Source organism: Falco punctatus (genome assembly GCF_963210335.1).
Source record: "Falco punctatus genome assembly, chromosome: 5".
Lineage (NCBI taxonomy): Eukaryota > Metazoa > Chordata > Aves > Falconiformes > Falconidae > Falco > Falco punctatus.
Window position 1 is genome coordinate 40,051,171 of NC_137584.1, and position 22,524 is coordinate 40,073,694.

At 36.8% G+C, this 22,524-nt stretch overlaps 1 protein-coding gene across 4 annotated transcripts in view; it reads left to right on the plus strand.

Annotated features, from left to right (window-relative positions):
• PDE10A (phosphodiesterase 10A) overlaps positions 1–22,524 on the plus strand; it is a 255,673-nt gene that overhangs the window by 148,975 nt on the left and 84,174 nt on the right. For all 4 annotated transcript variants that reach the window (XM_080390538.1, XM_080390537.1, XM_080390539.1 and 1 more), the window contains exons 8-17: positions 862–912; positions 2,832–2,890; positions 5,131–5,182; positions 8,728–8,870; positions 11,057–11,149; positions 11,777–11,963; positions 13,439–13,581; positions 15,596–15,679; positions 17,384–17,534; positions 20,652–20,807. In XM_080390538.1, the coding sequence (XP_080246664.1) occupies positions 862–912; positions 2,832–2,890; positions 5,131–5,182; positions 8,728–8,870; positions 11,057–11,149; positions 11,777–11,963; positions 13,439–13,581; positions 15,596–15,679; positions 17,384–17,534; positions 20,652–20,807 (1,119 nt within the window). The remainder of the gene's footprint in view (positions 1–861; positions 913–2,831; positions 2,891–5,130; positions 5,183–8,727; positions 8,871–11,056; positions 11,150–11,776; positions 11,964–13,438; positions 13,582–15,595; positions 15,680–17,383; positions 17,535–20,651; positions 20,808–22,524) is intronic.

Below are 22,524 nucleotides of genomic sequence, written 5' to 3' on the forward strand. Positions count from 1 at the left end.
GTTTATGAATGTTCTACTTGGAAAAGATTAACTGCTAAATAAAAGTATTTTATTAGTAAACTAAAAATGTTTTAAGGTAACTTTCTGGGTGTTCTAAAGCAGTCTTTTAATTTTCAGGTTTCAGAAAGCCTTTGGATACCATTAGCAGTTTTTATAAAATGTGTAAAGTGTGTTCTGCTTAAAAAATGTATATATAACCTTAGGAGGGTATGCAGCGGCAGACCTTTTGTACTTCTGTCCTCTGTTCCTATAAAGCTCCTGTGTGTCAAGGACAGGAGATTATGTATGGTAGCACATCTTAGTTAACTGCAGTTTACGTGACAGTTGTTCAAAATGTTGCCTGGAAACTGTCATACTTAAAATATTAGTCTTGAGCTGAGGGATCAGGTCTGGTTCTTCTGCCACCAACCAAAATGGTAGTGAAAGGAACTGCCTGTTTACAGCTGGAAATAGCTGTGGCTGAAGAGATACAGCCCCGCGAAGATGTAATGGAGTATCTTATTTCTATGGCAGATGTCTTTCAATAATGTACATAATGTAATTTTTAAAGCCCTCGGCTTATGGGATTTTTGTTTTGATGTTGTACTTCTGAGCTGATGGGTTCCCAATACTGCTTCTGAAGAGCATTGACAAGCATTTCGTTGGTACTGATCTTTGTGACTGAACGTACCTTACTAAAATTGCAACGCTTGCAAGTTTACCGAGACTTACACAAAATAACTGTCTTCCCACAAATCGTTACTGCCTGCCTGTCTAAAACAGCTGTTGGTTTACTTGGCAGCTGGATAGAGAAAACAAACACGTAACTGATGTGCAGTTTTCAAGGTTTCCTCAGAGTTAATTACTACTTTTTTATTTCAGGTTGCAACAGCAAATCTTGCATGGGCTTCAGTAGCAATACATCAAGTACAAGTAAGTGTGGGTGGTTTTTCATTTTCATTGTGTAGCCATTCTGCCAGAAATTGATTAGTAGGAACATGGGTTATGATCAAATTTAAGTGGAGGTCATTACTAAAACATTGATTCAAACCCCTTCTCTGCAACTGAGAAAAACACGCTAACATTTTTGGTGTTCATGGAGCTAGTTTTCCTCACTTGCAACCATGGATGAAATAACTTAAACAGTATTTTTACTAAGGGAAAAAACCTTTAACAAAGTAGATAATTGTTAAACCAGAATTATGGCAACTTCGCAGGTTTTTTTTTCTTGTAAGAAGGCACCTGCTAGACCAACTGGTTGGTTTCCTCCTGCTTTTGGTATTCATTTTGAGATTATTAGGTGTTGCTGCCTAAGCCTACTTTAAACTGCACTTGCTAGCTGCTTCGTGGTCCTGTAACTACTCCCACTAAGGATGCTTCATGCTGTCCCTTGTTGAGTGCCAAATGAAGCTCCACACAGTGCACGCTGCTCTAGCAAACCCCAGCAGCTTTGCTAATAGGTTTTATTACTTCAGTTAATAGAAGGTGGTAATGCTGTAATGAAACATATTCCATCAACTCACAGAAGATGCTAAAATAGTTTCTTCTGTCAACTCACAGGAGGGAGGTCATGACGTTCTTTTGTTCAAGGTGTCTTTCATACACTTGGCAGAAGACTCGCACAAAGCTTCCTGCTTTTCTTTTCTAGCCTCTAATATTTGCCACGTTGGTGCTGGAAGTCATTGACATTGGAATGGTCATTCACCCTGGCACATTTACGCGGAATTAGCAGGTGTAGACTATTGTAGGCTGGTAGAAATGCAATTGTATGCTGTTGTAGCTTCACTTTGTAACAATGACTCTCTTTAACTGAGAAGTCTTTCACACCTAACAAAACAAAACACGGAGAGTTTAATTTAAGCCTGTCCATTGGTCACTTTTGTTTCTCTCCTTTCTGCTAAGCAGAAAGCATGCCCTTCCCAAGTTTTTGTGTGAGAAGAATGCATGAGTCTTGATCTGGCATTGGGCTGTACCTACCAGACTCAAAGCTGGGGTTTATCAAGTAGTGTATATCAAGACAATGTACCTAGTTACCTAATTGTATGCAAGAGTAAGGCTTCTGTATATAGCCATCGTGTTTTGCATACTTATATCTGCTTTGGACAGATAAGATACTACTAGTTCTGTGTGTTATTTTGTTGTGTAAAAGGTACAGCAGTAGAGGCTTCTTTTCTTTTACTGACCTCAGTGCTTGCTCTAGTAACATACGGGTGTACAGTTGTACTTTAGGTATGAAGTATGCAGTTAGATGAAGTAAAAACACAGTTCAAAGCTAGCTTCATCTAATACTTTGCTTCTAGAATGTAGTATGCAGACTATTTTTTGTGTTCATATTCATGCTGATTTCTCTCAAAGTTGAGCATACGTCATCTGCTACTTAGCTTACTTAAACTTGTCTGATGTCAATCTGCAGTTGTGTCTACATGCTACTTCGCAACCTGGAAAAAAATGGTAAAAGTAAGGTAAGAAAGAAAGCAAACCAGATATTTAACATTCTCAGAAGAGCTGAGGGTCTGGATAAGGAGGTGTCGTTAAATTGGTTTCATAACTACACTCAGTGGCAGCCTTTGAGGCAGCATGAACAAATGTAACAACTAACATTTATAAAGAGACATAAGCTGTTACTTGCATTTGGCTGACAGTTTTAAGTTAGCAGCTAGACAGCTAAGATTGAAGCCCAGCACACAAATCTAGCTTTTAATTTTATACAGTGCTGTAAAATATGTATATACTAGTAGTGGTATTTTTTTTTTTTTTTTTGTACAAATTAAAGGGGTAGGCTGTGCAACCTCAGTATCCCTCTAACTTCATTGTTTTTCTGGAGCAAATGATAACATGATTTGTGCTTCTAGGTGTGCCGGGGCCTTGCCAAGCAGACTGAACTGAATGACTTCTTGCTTGATGTATCAAAGTAAGTGTGATTTGCACTATAATCTCATCAATTTATTTTGATGAGTTTTTCTAACATGGCTCTTCCACGGTTCTTTGGGCTACCACACGATTATTCTTTCCCTGCATTTTCCGGAGGCTCTGTTTTCATTTTCAAAGACTGTCACTGCATGACGTATGTTTTCTTTTATTTTTTTACCACAGTGAATGCAGGATTAACTTGAAAACAGTAAGAGTATGAAAGCTTGGGCTTAGACTTGGAAAGTCAGTTTAGTGTCTTCGGTGTTCTACTCTTCCTTCATCCTTTTTTCTCTGTTGTTGCTATTTGCATATTTAAATAGAAGAGATAGCCAATAAATTAAGACAAACCAAGTTTACTTTTGGTAAATCACAGTTTAGGGTGCTTAACAGTATGTTATCGAACTAATTGGTTGAAGAATTTCTAAGTCCATCACAAAAGACTGATGATACTGTGGGCAAATGAAATGTCTTGGAGTTTTGCTGTTACAAACACTTCTGTGGGTCTTGATGAACAATTCTCAAACTGATGAGATTAGAGGGAGTCCAAGATTCCTATGCCATTCCTCAGGAATGCAGGCAGTGGAGTCAACCCAGCTGGAATGGGGAGTGATACACCGCAGGGAGGAGTCTACTCCTTGCAAGCGGGCAAGCTGGTTGCATCCAGATTTTTTTCCTAGCTCTTTTCCTCAGGGATAACCTTTTATTTTTTTTTCCAGCTTAGGTTCAGAGTGTGTCTCCTAAAGGGCTCTCTCATCATTCCCTTGCCAGAGCTACCCACTTACTACAGTGTCTTGACAATTATGTTCGTTTCCAGAGTGCTTTTATGTTGCTAACATCTGTACTGAGCTATTTTACCAGAGATCTCTGGATTAATCTACCCAAATTAATGGGTTGGCAATTTACTTTTGTTACATAGTAGTGAGAGTGTTTCAAAGAACTTTGAAATTATTTTAATTTTTGAAGATAAAAATTATAATAAATACTGCAAATATTTAGTATGTATGTCTATAAGAATATACTTCCTATACAGCATTATCAATTGCTAGAATTGTTTAGTATTAACATAAAAGAAACCCTGTTTTGAGCCACACAATTTGGTATCATTTAATAGCAACTTTATGCACTTCATGTAGGTGAAGACTTGCACTAGCAAGAAAATAATTAGTTTCCTCTTAGAAATGGTCTGTACCTTTTCCTTACATGGAAAGAGGGTTTCCTATTCAGTGAGGAAATTGTTAGTATGCGATGTCACTGGGACCAGTTCTGTAACATTTTAGAAAGGGCATTATATGCAGTGCTTTACCTCTTCATGTCCCTGACAATGTAAGAGCAGTGTATTATAGGTTTCCTTTCCACTAGACACAAACAGAACTGAGCTGTGTATATGTTCAAGGCCATGGGACAATATCTTTCTATCTGCCGGGAACGTTGTAATCCGAGGGTTATTAAGACTTGGCATGTGGAAGATTTAGACTTCTTTTACTAATAAGTTTGACCTTTATCTTTCAATGTTCTTGACTGTCCTTGGACAGTTACCACTTTGCTTCTGAAACTGAGATTTTTAATTTTTTTTTTTAAAGTCACAAGATCAGTCTGTTTCTGCAACTTCAACATGTCACACCGGGATTGATAGAGAAGACTCATGAAGAGTTTTATAAATTGTTGCCTTTTAAATAGTGATAAAGGTTGGATAATATGATGTGAATTTAGCTGCAATACATAGTTTCCATTAGTTCTCAATACATATTCCTCTAAGCACAAACCTAATGAGATATTTTAAAATCATGTAGATAATACTTATTAGCAATGAAATAACTTTTTTTTTTTTTTTTAAAAAATCTTTTGGATTGCTTTTCTTTTCCTTTTTACTTCTCATCCTTTTAAAATGATGAGTGTGAAAAGGGTGCCAAAGCATTTTGGTACATTTTTAGTGTTGCTCAGCAGAGCCTGTTCAATCCATGGTAGGCAATGTTTGGTGATCTTTTCCTTTCTACAGAGAAAATTCTGCATATTATAGAGAATATTCTACAATTCTGTCATTGTCATTAAAGGAACAGAGCTAGGGCCATTTCTCAATTCCTTTGTGCTATAGCAAGCCAGTCGGTGATTTTCACGGTACAGAGGTTTGTCCTCACCCATTCAGGCTCCACTGTTAAGTGGTTTTAAAACAAGAGTGCAGGACAGTCGTTTGAGAAGTGTTTGACTAAATGCCGATATTTACTGACTCCTCTTTCTCTGCAGAACGTATTTTGATAATATAGTTGCAATAGATTCTCTACTTGAACATATAATGGTAAGTTGTCTTTTTCACTTCTAAGTTTATTAGTCTTAGTTATTAAAGCCCTTCATTCTCCTTTCCTTGAAATAAGACATTACACCATTGAAAAATAGAAGCTGTTTATAATGGACATGTATTACAAACAGTAGTAACATCTCTGGATGGAAGAAGATGGCAAAGGTCAGCTTGCTTTTTTTCATTCTCACAACTTCATTTCACAGCTTTCATAAGTGACGAAACGTGATGATCACTGAAATAAAATGTTACAATTTTTAAAGCTTCTCTAAAACACAGTAACAGAAAGGCTTCTGTTTTTATTTCAACTTGTATTAATTCCTTTTTCATAAATTCTATTTGCTACATGCTGCAAAACACTCCTGAAGAAGTTATTGTCTGTAGGAAGGACTAGAGGTCAAACATTACTTCTAGGGTATTTGTTCCATTTGCTGAATGCAATATGCAAGTCATGACATCCCTTTTGCTTTGCAGAAGTATTTACACCAATAACAAGAGTGACAGAGTCAGTCAGTGTTTTATAAAAAAACACTAAAGGCCAAGTCCATTGAAATAACTAATCAATGGCTTGAAGTACAGTTCAGAAACAGATTATAATTTTCTGAATCAAGCTTGAATTCAGAATTATTTCCTGAGCAGTGTTTACAAATACGTATGGACTGGTTGTTCGTAGCACATTTTGAGTGTTTGATATATGAATTCTGCTATTTAGATTTAAGCACATTCATTGTGCTTGCGTGCTGCAGTTCTTTTTCCTGAATGTAAATCTTAATTGGGTCTGTGATACCATTGTTTCAATTTGTGTATTCAAAAAATTACTCTCCAACAGTACTCTGGTACTTACTCCAATCTTCAAAGCTATATTCATGGCTAGACTATTCAAAGACAACAAACTTAGAATATAAACAACATTAAAGTGGTTTTATTTAGAAACTTGAATTAGTAATGGAAAATATTCTGCAGTGTTTGTCTTATTCTAGTTAGTACACAGTCAAGAATTCTGCACATAGGACACGTTCCTGAACATTGACTTTTTCAATTTAAATGAACTGCTTAAAAATAGCTTAACATTTAAAAGAGCTCGTGTAATATAACATACGGCATTAAGAACAAATATTGATATTCTTTCCTGTTCTTCCGTATGAAGAGAGGTCTGGTGGAAAACACAATGGGCAGTAAAATATGCTTACTCTTTCATCTCCTTTTCCAACACTTGGCTACATCATGATTCTGCATTTTAACCTGCGTAGATGTTTCATATTTAGCTTCCTTTATAAACTGTAGCAGTTGACTGTTTCTTGGGCCAATTAATTAAATTACTTGTTTGCACATTTATTGCCATTTTATGGGAGCATGATTTTTATCGTTATGTGACTTATTCTGTGTCTCTTAGTGATGAAGAGGTGGAACTCAATTTCACCTCACTACTTCACCCTTTAGTGATTGCATTTAAAGTTTTATTTGTTCCTGTAATAGTAAAGAAAAAAGTACAGGGATTTTAGCATTCTTTTGATTTTTATTTTCATTAAAATCACTCAGTTAGTGGCATCAGGGTGTTTTTGAGTATAAATACAAGGAGGGGAAGCAGAAGTTCAAATTGCCTTGCAAATTTTCTTACAATATATTTGAGTACTAGCAAGCTACCCAAAAGGTGGTTGCTGGCCTTCATATTGATGGTGCAGAACATACGTTTTGTATTGATACTCTCTTTCAGCCATTGGCCTGGATTTGAGCTAGGGCTTCAGAGAAGTAAGACTTTCTTATCCCATTAAATTTTTCACTCAATTAGTAGTGTTTAAACAGTTATTTTTGAAAAGCATGAGTCATGATCAAGGTAAGTTCTTGAGTCATGTGAATTAGAACACAAACATTTAATTGTATAAATTGAAGGACTCCTTGCTGTTGATTTTATAAATAAATGTAATACACTTTCTGAACAGGTGTAGAGAAGCATGTACTGGGCACCTTGTCCTTTTTGGCACAGTTTGCATTCACTCCAGTTTGAGCAAAGGAAAATATGGTGCGAGTGGTCAAGATGTTTGAACTTCTTAATGCTCTAAAGTGGGAAATACTTCACAAAAGTTACCTCTTAACTTGCAGTCTCCCTGACATCCTACTGCTCTGATGAAGCAAAAATGGAGTAGAAAGTGACATAATCTTTCCAGCCATAGATTCTGTTGGTACGGGAAGGCCCTCCAAGCTCTGTAGAGTTGGCCTAGATCATTTCTGTGCAGTCCCCATTTCACAGCTCATATGGCATGGGATTAGTCTCCCGACTAATGGTTTATAGTCTCATAGGTTTTTTTCTGTCAAGGTTTAATGTTTATCTCTTTGCATTAGTGTGAAATGAAATATTTTAGGGTTTTGTTTTTATTTTTGAAAGACAAGAGAGGAGGAGGGGGAAGTTAATTCATCCATGTGGATGTCTTGAGAATTCTTAAGATGTGACCTGCACACCAAGATGTAGTCATAGCTATTATATACAATTTTAAAAAGTTGAGCAAGATCCACCTGAGATCATGCTCTACCATGCAGTTACTATACTTTCTGAACAGGTAAGAAACATAGGACATGTATCTGAATTGGATAGAGCAGATCCTTGCACCTGACTATACAGCATCTTAAGTTAACACAGTAATCCTTGTTCAACTTTGGTTCGCTCTTCCTCTTGTTCTCAGAAAGTCCATTGTATGTCTGAGCAACATTTCAGTGAAGAGCTGCTGTGTTCCTGGGGCCAGATTCTGTTCTGACAATCAGTACTGGCTGGCAGTTAGTTTTGCTACAATAAAACTAGTTGGTTCAAAGCATGAAAGAGACTGTGCAAGTCTATGGTACTGTCTTGACTGTGGGTGATGCCATGTGGGCTTTTGTTAGTTCATGCAGAACTATTAAGCCTCAGCTTTTGTGCAAGAACTGTCCCCAGCTTCAGGAGGCTGCAGCCATTTCCTGGACCGCTGCACAGGGCAATCCATAAGGACACTTGCAATAGTCCCTGTTTGTTCATTGTTATGTATTACAGGTGCATTTAGCTTTTTAAGAAACAAACACTAGCCTCTCTGTTATGTCTTCTTTTGTAGGATATTTAATAGCAATATATTTTCATGGAAGATAAAGAGAAAAAAACAAAAATATTCTTAGGTCTTGCTATATTCCATCTATATAAAATCAGGTAAAGGTGAATAATATCCAGACACAGAGGGAGGAAAGGTACCATTTTGAAAAGCATTCCTTGTACTTGAAAAAGAGTGTAGTAGGAAAGCCCTTTTTCTTTTAGCAAACATTCATGCCTTTAAAGATATTCTTGCATTTCTCAAAGAGAGAAACACTGTAATTTACAACAAAATACTGAATAAAAGACACATTTTCCTTTTTAGTTATATCTTTAAAGATTACTGTGAAGGTGGATGCTCCCTTAAACAGATTTTCATACTGGATGATTCCTTAAAACTTTTGCCTTCTAGGGGCTTATGTTTGTATCAGATAAATGACTGAAGATAATCTAACTCATGACCATTAACTCTAGTTTTGGTATTTTTTGTCTATAGATATATGCAAAAAACCTGGTGAATGCAGATAGATGTGCACTCTTCCAGGTTGACCACAAAAATAAGGAGCTGTATTCAGACCTTTTTGATATTGGAGAAGAGAATGATGGGAAACCTGTCTTCAAGAAGACCAAAGAAATAAGGTAAGAGTGCTAGCAGAAGAATGCATTTTCGTTGTAACTATGGATGTGCAGGCATTTTATTACCCAGTCTCTGTGCCTATCTGCAGGTACCCTGACAATACTTGTCATACTGTGATATCATTCCCACCAGGACCCGCCTCCAGAAGGTAGTACTTCTGGGAATGACATTGCAGTGCCATCGAAACAACGTCTCTGAAGCTATAACGTCACTCCTGGAAATGCCGTCTTCCGGAGGCGGTCCTTTTGGAAATCATGTTGGGGAAAAAACAGAGGTGTTCTGAGGTAGGTAAAGGTGCAGGTAAAGGTGCACCTAACCCGTAGTCTGCCAGTATGGGACTTTTTTTCCCCAAGAGGAATTGAAATTTCTGCAATTCAAGCACATCCAAAGCAGGGAAATCACAATTTGTACTTCTTACAGATGGATTAGGCATATGTAGAATCTAGTATGGACTCATCATTGGTTTTGAAAACTTCAAGTCCAGTAATTTAGTTTTACTTACTCTTATGTGAATTTAGAGTATTTTCAAACTTTTAAATAATTGTGATTTTGAAGTATGCTTGAAGTGGTGAATTTGAAAATGTATATGGACTTGTAATGAATACATAGGGTTCTCTGTCTAAAATTGATATGTATTTCTGCTTCGTGTCACAAGTACATAATTTTTACCCATACAGACATTTCTTTAATGAAAGAGGCAAAACAACAAAGTCAATATAATGTTTTCCACTTTTCAAAAATTGTGAATCCTTAGTAGATACAGATTTTCAAAGACACGCACAGGTTTTAAACATGCAGCTTCGTAAAAAGAAAGAAATGTATAACTTAATATTCTGCACTAAAATTTTGTTAAAATACTTAGCATAGATTTTATCAGATTTTTTTAAATTTCCTCATACTTTAAAGTTCTGGGCCAATACGAGATGTGGTTCATATCTTCGCTTGAACTCCTTTAGACAAACTTACTCCCACTTACTACATTGTGTAAGTGAGAATGGAAGGAGTCAAAAAATTGGTGCAATTTACATACTGACAAGCAAGGAGGTGGTGTAAATTAAAGAAGGTGGCTTGCTTTAACATACGCTTTCATACTCCTTGTTAATTGTTTTTCTTGCTTATATCTTTCTGTCTTCTCTGTATGAAAATTACTGAAATGTTGACTTTGAGTGCAAGGGTGTGAGCCATTTCTCAGGTTCTGTGTACTGAAAGAGAAGTACAACTCAAATATCTGTAAGAAAGTGACACTGAGTCAGTCAGTAATCAGGAAGGAGCTTTAAGTTGGTGTGATGTACCTATCACAAGAAGCAGCAGAAAATAACTTAAAATCAGGTGTGCAGGGTGAAATCCTGTCAGCTTTGTCACTGACTTCTGTGGGGGCGGGATACTAGCTGGGTACATTTAAATTTGAAAGTGTTCCACATGTGATCCTGTCTACTTATTTTTCTCCACAAATTCTTTTGTGCTTATATGTCATAACTGTTTTATGTCAAGAATTTGTTCTATGTCAAAGAATTAAAAATTTCCTTGCAAGACAGATATTTATTTTTTTTCTGATTTAGCTCCAGAATATATTTGTTGTGTTTAACTTTGTTGTGGTGATTAAGGGGTGCAGTTTATACCATGGCATTTTTAGCGTTTCATGAGACGAAACAAGCTGATTATTCTGGTGTACGTGGCAAATGTGTAAAATATTTAGCTTTGAAGTCTCCACTGGTCTTTTTCCAAGTTTATTTTACCAAATCCACCTGCCCTTCCTGAAGAAACAAGCTCCATATTGCATATGATGTGTCTAAAGAAACAATGAGTACCTAAAAGTGATGATAATTTCGATAGCTTGTAAAGGTAAACACAAGTCTCGGGTTCTGTACAACTGTCACGTTTACTTGGCATAACCCCCAGGGTTATAGAAGACTTCGCATTTTTGTCACTAAAATGTGACATATTGTGGCATTTTTTGTATTAAACTATGTAGTTATATAAAATCTTTTCAAAAGTATCTGTTAGTATGTGCTTTTGTATTTTATTACTTACTATTAGTTATTCTCTTATAAGGTTTTTCTCCTAAAAGCATTGAACTGACGCTGGTTGTGAACAAATATCCATTACTGTGCCCAAGACAGACTCCACTGGAAAAATATCTTTCCAGGTAGATCATGTTGTGGCTTATGCACATCTTTATTTTCTGCAGATTTTCTATAGAAAAAGGAATAGCTGGTCAAGTGGCAAGAACAGGAGAAGTCCTTAACATCCCTGATGCCTATGCAGACCCACGCTTTAACAGGTAGGATTTTATTCATGAGAAGGGAAGATAGCTCACCAAAACTTTTACTTAGATTTCATATTAGGATGCAGTTGTGCAGCTGTGATCCACCGATGAGGAGACAACCTATCATCTATTTAAATACTTCAGCCATCAGAGATATTTTTAAGATACAAATAAAATGTATTATTTTTACCAAATATAAATATAATGGAGGAAAATCTAGTTATTTTTCCTGTTACAGAACTCTGCCCAGTTAGGTAGACTGCTGCTGATTTTCTTTTTTAGCCTCCCTCCAATCCGATTTGTTTCAGGGGAGAAAAAAAAAGTGTTCACTAGCAAATACCACGCCTAAGTACCTGAATATATTCCTTGATTTTATAAGTCAACCGACTGTACATTTGAGGAAGTATTCATTCTTTATCTTAAAAATGGAGACTTAAAGGATTATAAAATTCTATCTTAATATGACACAGTAGATGGAAATATTTCAGAGCTCTGGAGGTGAACTTCTTGCAGATACGAATTACATGTACTTTAAAACCATTTTGTATATTGTGGATCAACATTTCTGAGAGTCAAGGAATAGATATTAATTGATAACATTAACTATTTTCTTTTTTTCCTTTCTCTTTTCTGGCTCTGCAGAGAAGTAGACCTCTACACAGGCTACACAACCAGAAATATCCTGTGCATGCCTATTGTAAGCCGCGGAAGTGTAATAGGTGTTGTGCAGATGGTGAACAAAATAAGTGGAAGTGCCTTCTCTAAAACTGATGAGAACAACTTTAAAATGTTTGCAGTCTTTTGTGCTTTAGCCTTACACTGTGCTAATGTAAGTTTTATTTAAAATTTTGTAAGCTGTTGGTTATAATGGGAAGACTTGAAATCCTACTTAAGGATTTTGATGTTCTACGTTATTAAAATGATTCATAAGTTTGTTCCATTGAATTAACAAGGAAACAGAAATCATTGAATTCTTTGCTGAATAATTGTATTTCCAGAGAATGATAGGGAAACATTTGATGCTTTCTGAAATAATTGTAGCCTGGATACATCAATTTCTTGTAGCTAAACTGAGAGAGCAAGCTCTGAAATGTGAATGATACCTGTCTGTCTTCTCTTTTCCTTTAGAAATTAAAATTCTTATCTATTTTTATAAATTCAGATCACATGCTTTACAATTTTAGCTGGGGGATGGAGATGTTATGTTTTCTCTCTATTCCATACATTTAATATTCAAAGACGTCAATTTATACATTTATATGCTGTGCTATGTACTCATAGTTGTCCATACCTCTAGGTAAGAGTGAATAGCTATTTTTGTTTTCATACCATTTATCATCACAAAAATTACTATTCCTGTATGAAGTGTAAGCAATTTAACGGTCATTACTACATAAGCATAAAAATGCAATAAATGAAAGAAAAATGCAATAAATGAAAGAAAAATGCAATGCAGAAGAAATGTGTCATATTCATGGGAAGTATGCCATGAATAACACAACACAATGCCAGTTAAGCTTGGTGATTTACATTAAGCCATTTTACCGACATCATACTGTCGATATACTGGGGCAGGAAATTTTACTAACAATTACTTAAACTTGCTCCACATGACTCAAGGCAAGTAGAAAGGCCTGCATAAAAATGAAACTTGGGACCATGCAATCACTCAAGTATGTGTGAGTTCACTCTTTTTAGATGGCAAATGTCGCCACTCAGGGCATACTGATCCAGAGGATTATCTTTGCTATTAAAATTGTTGTGTCCTCACTTTACAAACCATGCCATTGCTATCTGAACATCTCAATAATTAACTGTACTTATTTTTCACAGTTATTGCATAGTAATGTAGGTATGATAAACATCTCATATACTTTTTACTGTGCCTAAGTAGCAGTTATTTGTACCAATTAATGACTGAATTCATGCAGTGGCATAAAACATGAATTGTGCCATTACCAGTTTTCTTTCTGTTAGCATGCTGCAAGGGACTGAGCTCTGTTTCTAATGCCTGAGCTTTGATTATTTTTTTTTTTTGGGGACGAGCTTAGATGCAGTGAAAGATCAGCCAAGCCTTAGATGTTTACCCAAGTGAGTAGATGCCGAATGATGTGATAAAGGCCCTGTTTTCCAGAAGTACTGAATTTCATATAATCCATCACTTTTCTAATGTGTGAAGATGAGCAGCCAAAAGCACTAACGATTTTGCAGATGTGTATTTTCAGACTAATTGCTTGAATACAAGAAATAAATGTTTCTTCCTTTATTAAAATTTTACATTAATGAATGACTTCCCTTTTTCAGATGTACCACAGAATTCGCCATTCAGAGTGTATTTACCGTGTAACGATGGAGAAGCTATCCTACCACAGTGTTTGTACAGCAGAAGAGTGGCAAAATCTCATGCACTGTACACTGCCTCCACATATTTATAAAGAAATTGAACTGTAAGTATTTTTCTCATGTAGCGACATTGGCACCTTGTGTCATTCTGTGGAAAAGATGATGTGTCTTTTTCTTTCCCCTAGCTGTAGTGGAGCTTTGTAGGAAGCACTTTTATTATTGAACTGTCCCAAAATCATAGGGGTTTATCTCTGGCTTTCTTATACTTAGTTATACTCAGTGACCTGTGAACAAAATTTATATATCGAAGATGTAAAATAATACCTATCCTCAGGCGTGGGTAGCTACAGTAGTTGGTTTAAGCATTAGTTTATATCTAAGGATGGTGGAGATGAGCTTGCTTTCTGATAGTCCCAAGTCACCAACATTTCAGAGCCAGAGAGGAGGATGAGCTGGAACATCAGTAATTAATACCAAATGCATGATCTCATCCCCTTGTATATGTTTTAGAATAAAAGATTCAGCTCGTTTCTGGGATTTTCTGGGTAGTGTGTTTCAGTTTTGGGTTGGGCTTTGGGTTTTTTTGTTTGGTTGGGGGTTTTTTTAGTGTGCATGTGTTGCGCATCTGCTTGTGTTTCTTGAAGGAGGGGAAAATGGATACAAATCCCTACACTTCCAAAGATAATTTAAGGTTATAAATCCCAAGTGCTACAGTTTAGAGCTGCAGCCTTAATTTGGATAAGGACATCCCATCCAGCCTCTTAGGCTTTCTCTGAAAGAATTTAGTTGCTTTCAGCTCTCGAGGATCTGCTGTGTGCTGAAGACATACCTCTACGTGTATTTTATCAGTCTGTCCCCGCTCAGCGCTCACACAGGGAGTCATCTCATTTTCAATCACTGTTTCTGGCCCAGGACAATAAATTACACTGTAGTGACCAGGTGCCTAAAGTCAGAACTCTGTGATATAGAGTCACAAAATCTAAGTTGTCTTTGTGAACGTAGTCTCCGGAGCTTGCTCGCTTCTGTTAGGCACCGGATGTTGTAGCTGTGAGTGAGCAAAGTATGCAAGCGTATGCTTAACAGGGACTGGATACAGTTAGAGTTCATTACATGCTGAAGTGATTTGCTTGAACGCCAAAGTATTAGCAGCTTGCAGGATTACACCCTAATAAAGCTTATTCTTTGCAATACAATTTCTTGTGCTTTTTTAGATATTATATAATCCACCTCCTCAGCAAAAAATACTTTTTCTTGCAAATATGACAGATTTAATTTTAAATTATATTAACATCCTTTAGTTCAGGCAGTCCGAATACATTTAACCATTTTCCAAGCAGTTCAGCTACCTTCAGCTCTCCTGCACCTGCTGTGCTGTTCAGTATGCCACGTATGTGCAAGCGTTTAGCTGGGTTCAATGGAAAGTAAATAGAAGACTTGCAGCGCAGCAGGTGCAGGGAAAGGGGTTAATTAATAATTGAAGGACAAACAGTTCTGCTGAGTGGGTCCCTAATATTAGGCCTAAATGTTGATGTTGGGAGAGGGGAGAACCCTCAGCTAATGAAACAGAAAAAAATGCAGTATGAAATGTTTGGGGTTTGAATTTTGGACTCAACTTCTATTAGTCAATAAAAGTTGATTTTTTTTTCCCCTCTCTATCAAAATTAGTGCAAGTCTCACTGAATTAATGATAGAAATTATTCAAAAAAAGCTGGTAAATATATTATTAAAACCACCATCTTTACAATTCCTGGGACAAAAGTCTGAAATATTTTAGAAATGCCTGTAAAACTCTCATCATCCCTGAACAAAGATTTTTGTACGTTGCTTAAGCAATGGATTCTTAAATAAAGATTTATGTTTCTATTAACTGAAGAAAGCCAAAGGGTAACGGTTGGACTCAATGATCTTTGGGATCTTTTCCAACATAAATGATTCCATGATTCTATGTGGAAATACATTAACTGACATTGCTGGAAAATATAGCCTGTAAAGTCAGTTTTCGGTGTGTATTCAGAAAGAAGTGAGTGCTGTCAGTTACGCATTACCTACTCATTTTCACTTGCTTTTGGTAAGGATGAGAAGGTGTTTGCCCTTACTAAACTGAAACTGTCTTCTTAGATACCACTTTGATATCAGTCCCTACGAGGATGTCTGGCCTGCCATTTTTGTCTACATGGTTCATCAGTCCTGTGGGACAGCCTGGTATGAAGTACATAATTTATTGCTTTAATTCTTTTCTTTATGTGTGTGTTTATTAGAAGATTTTGAGATCATTATTTTCTAATTCAAGATCTTATTTTCTTTGGAGTTTATTCACTATGTCTGGTCTGTACAGGGCTGTAATAACCAGCTTTGGTTTCCTGTCCCAGCTTCTTGGTCTTCAGTTAATATAATTTGGGAATGGCCAGGCAAAAGAACTCATGATATCATCCACACAGTTGTCCTTTCAATATATAGAAGTATTGTTTAGTTCTGAGGTGAGATTGCTTTTCAGAGAGAAGATGGTGAAGATATTAATTAAAAAAAAAAGCCTAAAGCTTTTTTTGAAAGACAATATGCCTCCATTTTTACTGATGTCAGACTAAGGCTAAGAATAATAATAACCTTGCTCAGCACACATAGGAATATGTTTTTCTATCTAGCTGGCTCCATACATTAGATGTGTTTACATTTTTATATATAGGTCAGAGACATTAAACACTGTTTTCTCAGCCCACATAGACTGCAAAACTAGAACATTAATAACGCTTCCCTGAGATACCCAAGAAATTATCAAAACATGGAACTTAAAAAAAGTCAAACCACTGTAACAAAGGAAAAACTGAGAATAAGGAAAAGTGATCTGTTTATGAGGGAAAAAGTCAGTGACTTGGGACTCTGGCATCTTCAGTTCAGTCCTGAGCGCAAGCGTAATATTCCATTTTCACCCTGGGCAGCTCGGATTAGGTACTTCAGAAAATTTTACCAGATATATAATTTGTGCCTGAATTTCTCAGCTGTAAATGATAAGTATTCAGCTTTTCTTTCAAAGGAACATAGGTAGATAAAGTCTGTTAAAGATTGTGCAGAGCTTTGGTACTATTGAGTATGAACTCTCTCAAGAGGTGGTTTTGATAAGCACATAAGCCAAACATCACTATTACTTTATTACTGCTTTTTATTATTACCTTAGTGAAAATATTCTTGATCATAAATTCTTTTTGCTTGTCTATATTAATAGAAAAAGATATAAAAAATCTTTAAGAAATAATCCCATAAATGCTATAGATTTGGAGATTTTCATGGATGGCAGTACTTAACAAAATATTGTTTGAAAAAGGAAGAAACAGTGAAATGTGGATTTCTGTTCATTTAGCCAAACTGGAAAAAAATCTTGAAGTCTTGGAAAAAGTAAAATCATCTTCTTTTCACAATGTCAATATGGAGCATCTCAACTTCTTTTATTCAAAACAACTTACACTTTTGGCATTTGACTAAAATTTTAATTTAAATTTTAAATTTCCTCTGTGTCATTTGCTTCAAAAACCCTGATTTTCTGTTCTGATCACAAACAAAGTTTTCAGATTTTCCATTAGATGCAGTTTCCCTACTTGGCAAGTTGAATAGATAATGAATTAAAGAAACCACACTTCAAGTTTCTGGGATCAGGCAAGGTTGTGTAATTGTGTTGCCTGAGCTGCGTAGCTTCACTTGTGTTCCAGAACTCCACGAACTAAACGAAGAGCATTATCAGGTATCCACGCTCCCCTGTCCTTGCCAAAACTTGAATGACTCTTGTAATCAATGAGTCATCTGCAAGGAGAGTCAATCCTAGCGAGAAGATTAAATCAAAGAGCATCTTTTCTTCTCTGTTGGTTATTTTTCCATTCTTATTTTTTGTCTCTAACCAAATTAATTTCTTTCTAGCTTTGAACTTGAAAAGCTATGCCGATTTACTATGTCTGTAAAGAAGAATTATCGCCGTGTGCCCTACCACAACTGGAAGCATGCCGTTACCGTTGCACATTGCATGTATGCCATACTTCAGAACAACCAGGGGCTTTTCACGGACCTAGAGGTAGGTGAGATGACTGCATCAGTTACTAGACCTCGTCAGAGGTATCAGCCATCATAGAAGTCCATTTTCTATGCTAGAATTTTGCTGTCAGCTTGAGCAGAGTATACATAAAGGTCCCTGTAGAGGAACGGGTATGAGTGGAAAGCCTGAGGAATGAGGATTATTCAGATTCCTACTCCTAGTGTTTCCTTCATGTTTCTCAGGTCTGCCCACTGAAGGGGAGGAGTAACAGATTTGCTCTAAGCCCTTGCCCATATTTTGAGGTTCTCCCTGGTTGCTTACAGTCAGTCTTTAATTATTTAACGAACTGTCAGGTCTGTACTGAGGGGAGGGAAGCACCCTGGATCTTGAACCCTATGAGGTTAGAGAGATTCTGAATAGGCAGACAAGGGTTGCAGAGGTGGTTGACATGTGTGAGTAAGGGAGAAGTGTAGAAAGGATGTAAGGAAAACAGTTGTCCAAATGTTCTAATTTACTGATTAACTTTTATTGTACAACAGTTTTCCTTAGTATGTGTGTATATTTTTTAAAGATAAATGCATGGTGTTTAAAGAAATCGAGGGGAAAAAAAAATCTTTGAATAGACCACCAACTGAAAAGTTGTAATAATAAGATGAAAGACTTAGAATGATTAAATGTTAATATACACTATGAAGAACTGTCACTATTTTTTTTCTGAATTATGGTGGTGCAACTGGGAGCGCTGTCTATTATTAATACTACCTGAAACTTCTGACTGGGAGAACCTATTTTCAGTTGTGTGTAACTTTGCCAAATACTAGCCATTTGGGCTGTAATTTCTGAAGCTCTGTGACTTCCTCCAGCTGATTCATTTGGGGAAATTTCAGCCCGAATTGTTTGAGTCTTTTAAAGAAACGTGCTAGGAGAAATCAAGGGTTTTTTTGGTGTATGAGAGTGAAATAAAATTTGGGAATCTTTCATTTAAAAAGGTCAAGTTTATTCTGCTGTATAGCAGGGACCTGAAAACCAACACTAAAAGAGGAAGGTGGCATTTGCCAGGCATATGCTGAAAGTTGGCAAAGCTATGCAAGTTAGAAAAAAAGTCAGTATTCCTTTAACAACAAAAATCTGTGGAGTGCAGACTCAGGGAATATTTAGAGTTCTGTTAACATTCAGTACTAGCCAAATAGTAAACCTCATCTTTTGGGAGATGCAGAGCAAGAAAGACAGAAAGAGCAAAAGAGGAGGCTGTTAAGAGACATGGTATCAGTCTGTTCCCTGCCAAACGCCAGCCAGCCTTCACCTGTTTGGATGCCTTATCCCAGTCTGTGTTCCAGCTCTTCCTAGCAGTCACCCTTCTTGAGACTGGAGGTGAATCCAGCAAGAATACAGGAAACTGCTGAACGAAAGTTTTGGGAACTAGAATGGGCTGGTCTCAGGTGAGGGCTGATGACATGAACACCTAGACTTGAAGATGGGAAGAGAAGTATGAAACACTGTAAAGTGGACTCTGGTCTAGAGACAAATAGGTCCAGCAGTTGGCAGTGGTCAAAGATTTGGGATCCAAACAGGGACAATGGATACAAGGTCAAGAGTGCTGGGTTTAGGCATTGTGTAATCCTGAAGAAGTGAGACATGAATGAATTTCCGGGACATGGAGGCTGGGGTGAGCTAGACAAAGAGAATCATCTGGTACAAGGGGCAGACTGATGAGAATTGTAAGGCTGGAAAAAAACGCGGGTTGTAAAAGATGCAACAGAAGAGTTAAACTTTGGGGGGAAGGACACAAAAGTTTATGCCCACTAGATCTAACACGTAGCACAACGAACACTGAGATTCATCTTTCTTTTGCTCAGAGACTGTTTTTCAAGCCTATTCATTACACAACTTCCCCTCCTGATGGTAAGGAAAAGGGGATACCAGCTTCCTACAGCTGTTACTGCACAACTTCAAGGAATGTTGTGTGTTATGTTATGAAGGGTGCACTTCTGCTGTGTGGATGTGTGCTGCTGCATCATCTGTTTTATTACATGCTTTAAAAAAAAATGCATTTCACAAGATGCAATATTGGAAAGATATCATTAAAAATAAAAGTGAAGGATTTAAAATAAAAGTGAAAGGCTCAGGGTCTCAAAATCAGAATTGCGGTTAGGGTTGCTACAATCTTAATTCTATATATTGTAAGCTTGTGATAAAATCTTTAGTTACATCGTGGTTTGCTATTTTTCCACAGAATCGTGTGCCTCAGTACGGTAGACAGATTGGATGTTGCTCACTTAATATGTGGTTAATCAGTATTCTTTTTCTGCTTAATTTTATAGCTTTATCCTTGTTTACTGAACACTCATCAGAACCAACTATAAGACAGAGCTGTGAAATCTATAATGACAGTGACTGCTTCACAGCCATTAATGAATGTGTTTTCAAAACACATCTGCTGTGTGACAACCTTTTGCAAGTGTTCACACAGTTTGTGTGTTGAAAGAGAGATTTCAGGGACTCGCTTTCTTCAGGATATTAAAGAGTTAATTAGATAAAAACATCAGTTACCTTCTTACCTTGTTTGCAGTTGCTGTTGTCCAGCATTTCTGTGGCTCTCATTAGTGACTTCCAAGGAAAATTTTCACCTAGGAGACTTGGTCAGTGTCTTTGAGGAGTGTTGCAGAGGCAGGTCTAGCATCAGACTTCAGTTAGACTTCAGTGCAGCTGCCTTGACAAGGAGATCATACATCTTATGTATTTCCTCTCTCAATAACTGTATATTTTTTTGGGTTTGTTTGTTGGTTTTTGTTTTTTTTTTTTTTTTTTTTTTTTGTTAATAAACACAGTAAGGAATCAGTGGATGACCAAACTCTTTAAAACTCAGGTTTCTTCCTGAAGCAGAATCCCTCTAATAGTATACGATTGTGTAACAACGTTTTTTAAATTCATAATATATAAAAGGTTTGGATTACAACTGAACTGAGAATGTTAATTCAGCACGTCCTCACTTTTGTGTTTCTTGCAGTTTTAGGGATGTTTCTCCACGTGTTTTTTGAAGGTAATGAAAGCATAGTGCAACTTTTACAGTATTTTGACAAAAGAGTGACATCTAGGGGCAGGAAATACATCTTACTTTTCATGTTTATCTTTTTTTTTTTTTTTTTTTTTTTGTAGCGAAAAGGTCTTTTAGTTGCATGCCTGTGTCATGACCTGGATCACAGAGGCTACAGTAACAGCTATCTTCAGAAATTTGATCACCCCTTGGCTGCTCTCTATTCCACGTCAACGATGGAACAGCACCACTTCTCTCAGACGGTGTCCATCCTGCAGGTAGGATTACTGAAATTGTATCTTCTGTGCAGTAGAATCCCGTGGTGGAAATACGAGTCACATCCTTACCCAATAGATTTTCTGAAGCATGATTGATTTAATTTCTGGATTGTAGTGCTCATTTAGAAGAGTGGATGATTTATTACAGCAAGTCATGTTTCATAGTTAGCAAGCCAAGCATTCAATAATAGTGCAAAAGATAGCCTTCCCAAATCTTGATGTTATAAAAAAAAATTGTGTATTTGAAGGAGTTTGCTTATGGCCTTCCTTTGGAGCTTTTGGCTTCTGGCTCAATGATGTTTTTTCCTATGACCATATGGAACAGGAACTTTGAAAATGAAAAATCAGATTCTCATTTAGGTATTTCTGGCATAGTGTCCTTCAGCAAAGTCTACAGCCAGCCTGAAATTCTGAATGAAAACTCAAGTGCTGGCAAAAGTTTGCATGAGAAGCTTGAAAACCTGCTGTAATAAATTCCGCAGACATTAAATGTGTGGCATGAAAGAGACAATGTTAATTTTGCACGCATGAAAAGTTTAAACTTTTTTCATTATGTTATAATGTGGTTTTTTGTCATGCAGCAATTTGAAATTCAAAAAAAAAACTGAGTGAGGTAATAATCTGTGAAAGAGAGCTCCTAACGTAAGGTAAAGTGTTTGTATGTTTAATTAACAGAAAACTACAAGAAGTCATGCAGGCACATTTTGGGAAACCCAAGTGTGCTACTGACACACAAATATTTTCTCATCAGTGAAAACTTTTTCATGCTCAATTAGAAGAGAGAACTCTCACCTGTGAAACTACTGCCAGTCCATAGCATACTTGTGCTCACTGGTTTTAGTTTACCGTGCACACACTCAATGCACAGCCTTACCATGCTACTGTGCCACTATTTGTTGTTAACTTTTCTTTCTTTCTGGTCTTTCAGGGGGAAGATATTTATTTTCTTAAATACCTAATCACCTTTTAGGAAAAATACATATTCTGTATTGCATTCAGAAGTACACCTTGTGGTTATGGGTTTAGGTATCTTGTACATTTCATCACAGAATGGAAACTTTATCTCTGAATGCTCCTTCATGTAGGAGGGTGTAACTGAATCCTTCAGTGGTGGTATGGCATTAGATTTTTAGTATTCATTCTTTGTGTGAGTATGTGCACAGTGAGCAAGTTCCTCAGCCATTAACACTTCCCTTTCCCTCTATGGCTACATGAAGTAGACTTCAGTCATTCTTCAAAACACATTTTGTGTTTTTCCTGCAGAAATGTTGTAATCAGTGAAAGTCCCATTTGCCAAGAAGGCAGGGAACCCTTTTGCTTCCCTGCTACCTCCTAGCCATGGCATCAGCGTGAGTGAGGAAAGGGAGATAGGGAGTCAGGGCTGTAGACTGGATTCAGACACTGGCTACCAAGTGCCCATGGTGGTAATTAGCAGCAAGACAGATTAAAGCAGCCTTTTGGACTTGCTGTTTTCTGTTTGAATCAAAAAGCCTTACTAAATTCCTGGACTGTTACAAAAAAAAAAAAAAGCCAACCAGCCCACCAGACTGTTTAGGTTTTATCTCAATGAGTTTTAACTTTAAGTTAGTAACCTGTGGTACTTTTTACTGCTTGAAACTTTATAGCTACTTTGCTCATCCACCTGCAGTTTACCATACTTGCAAATACAGAGGATTCTATTCACTAACTTTAGCTCAGCAGGGAAAAAATAAAATCT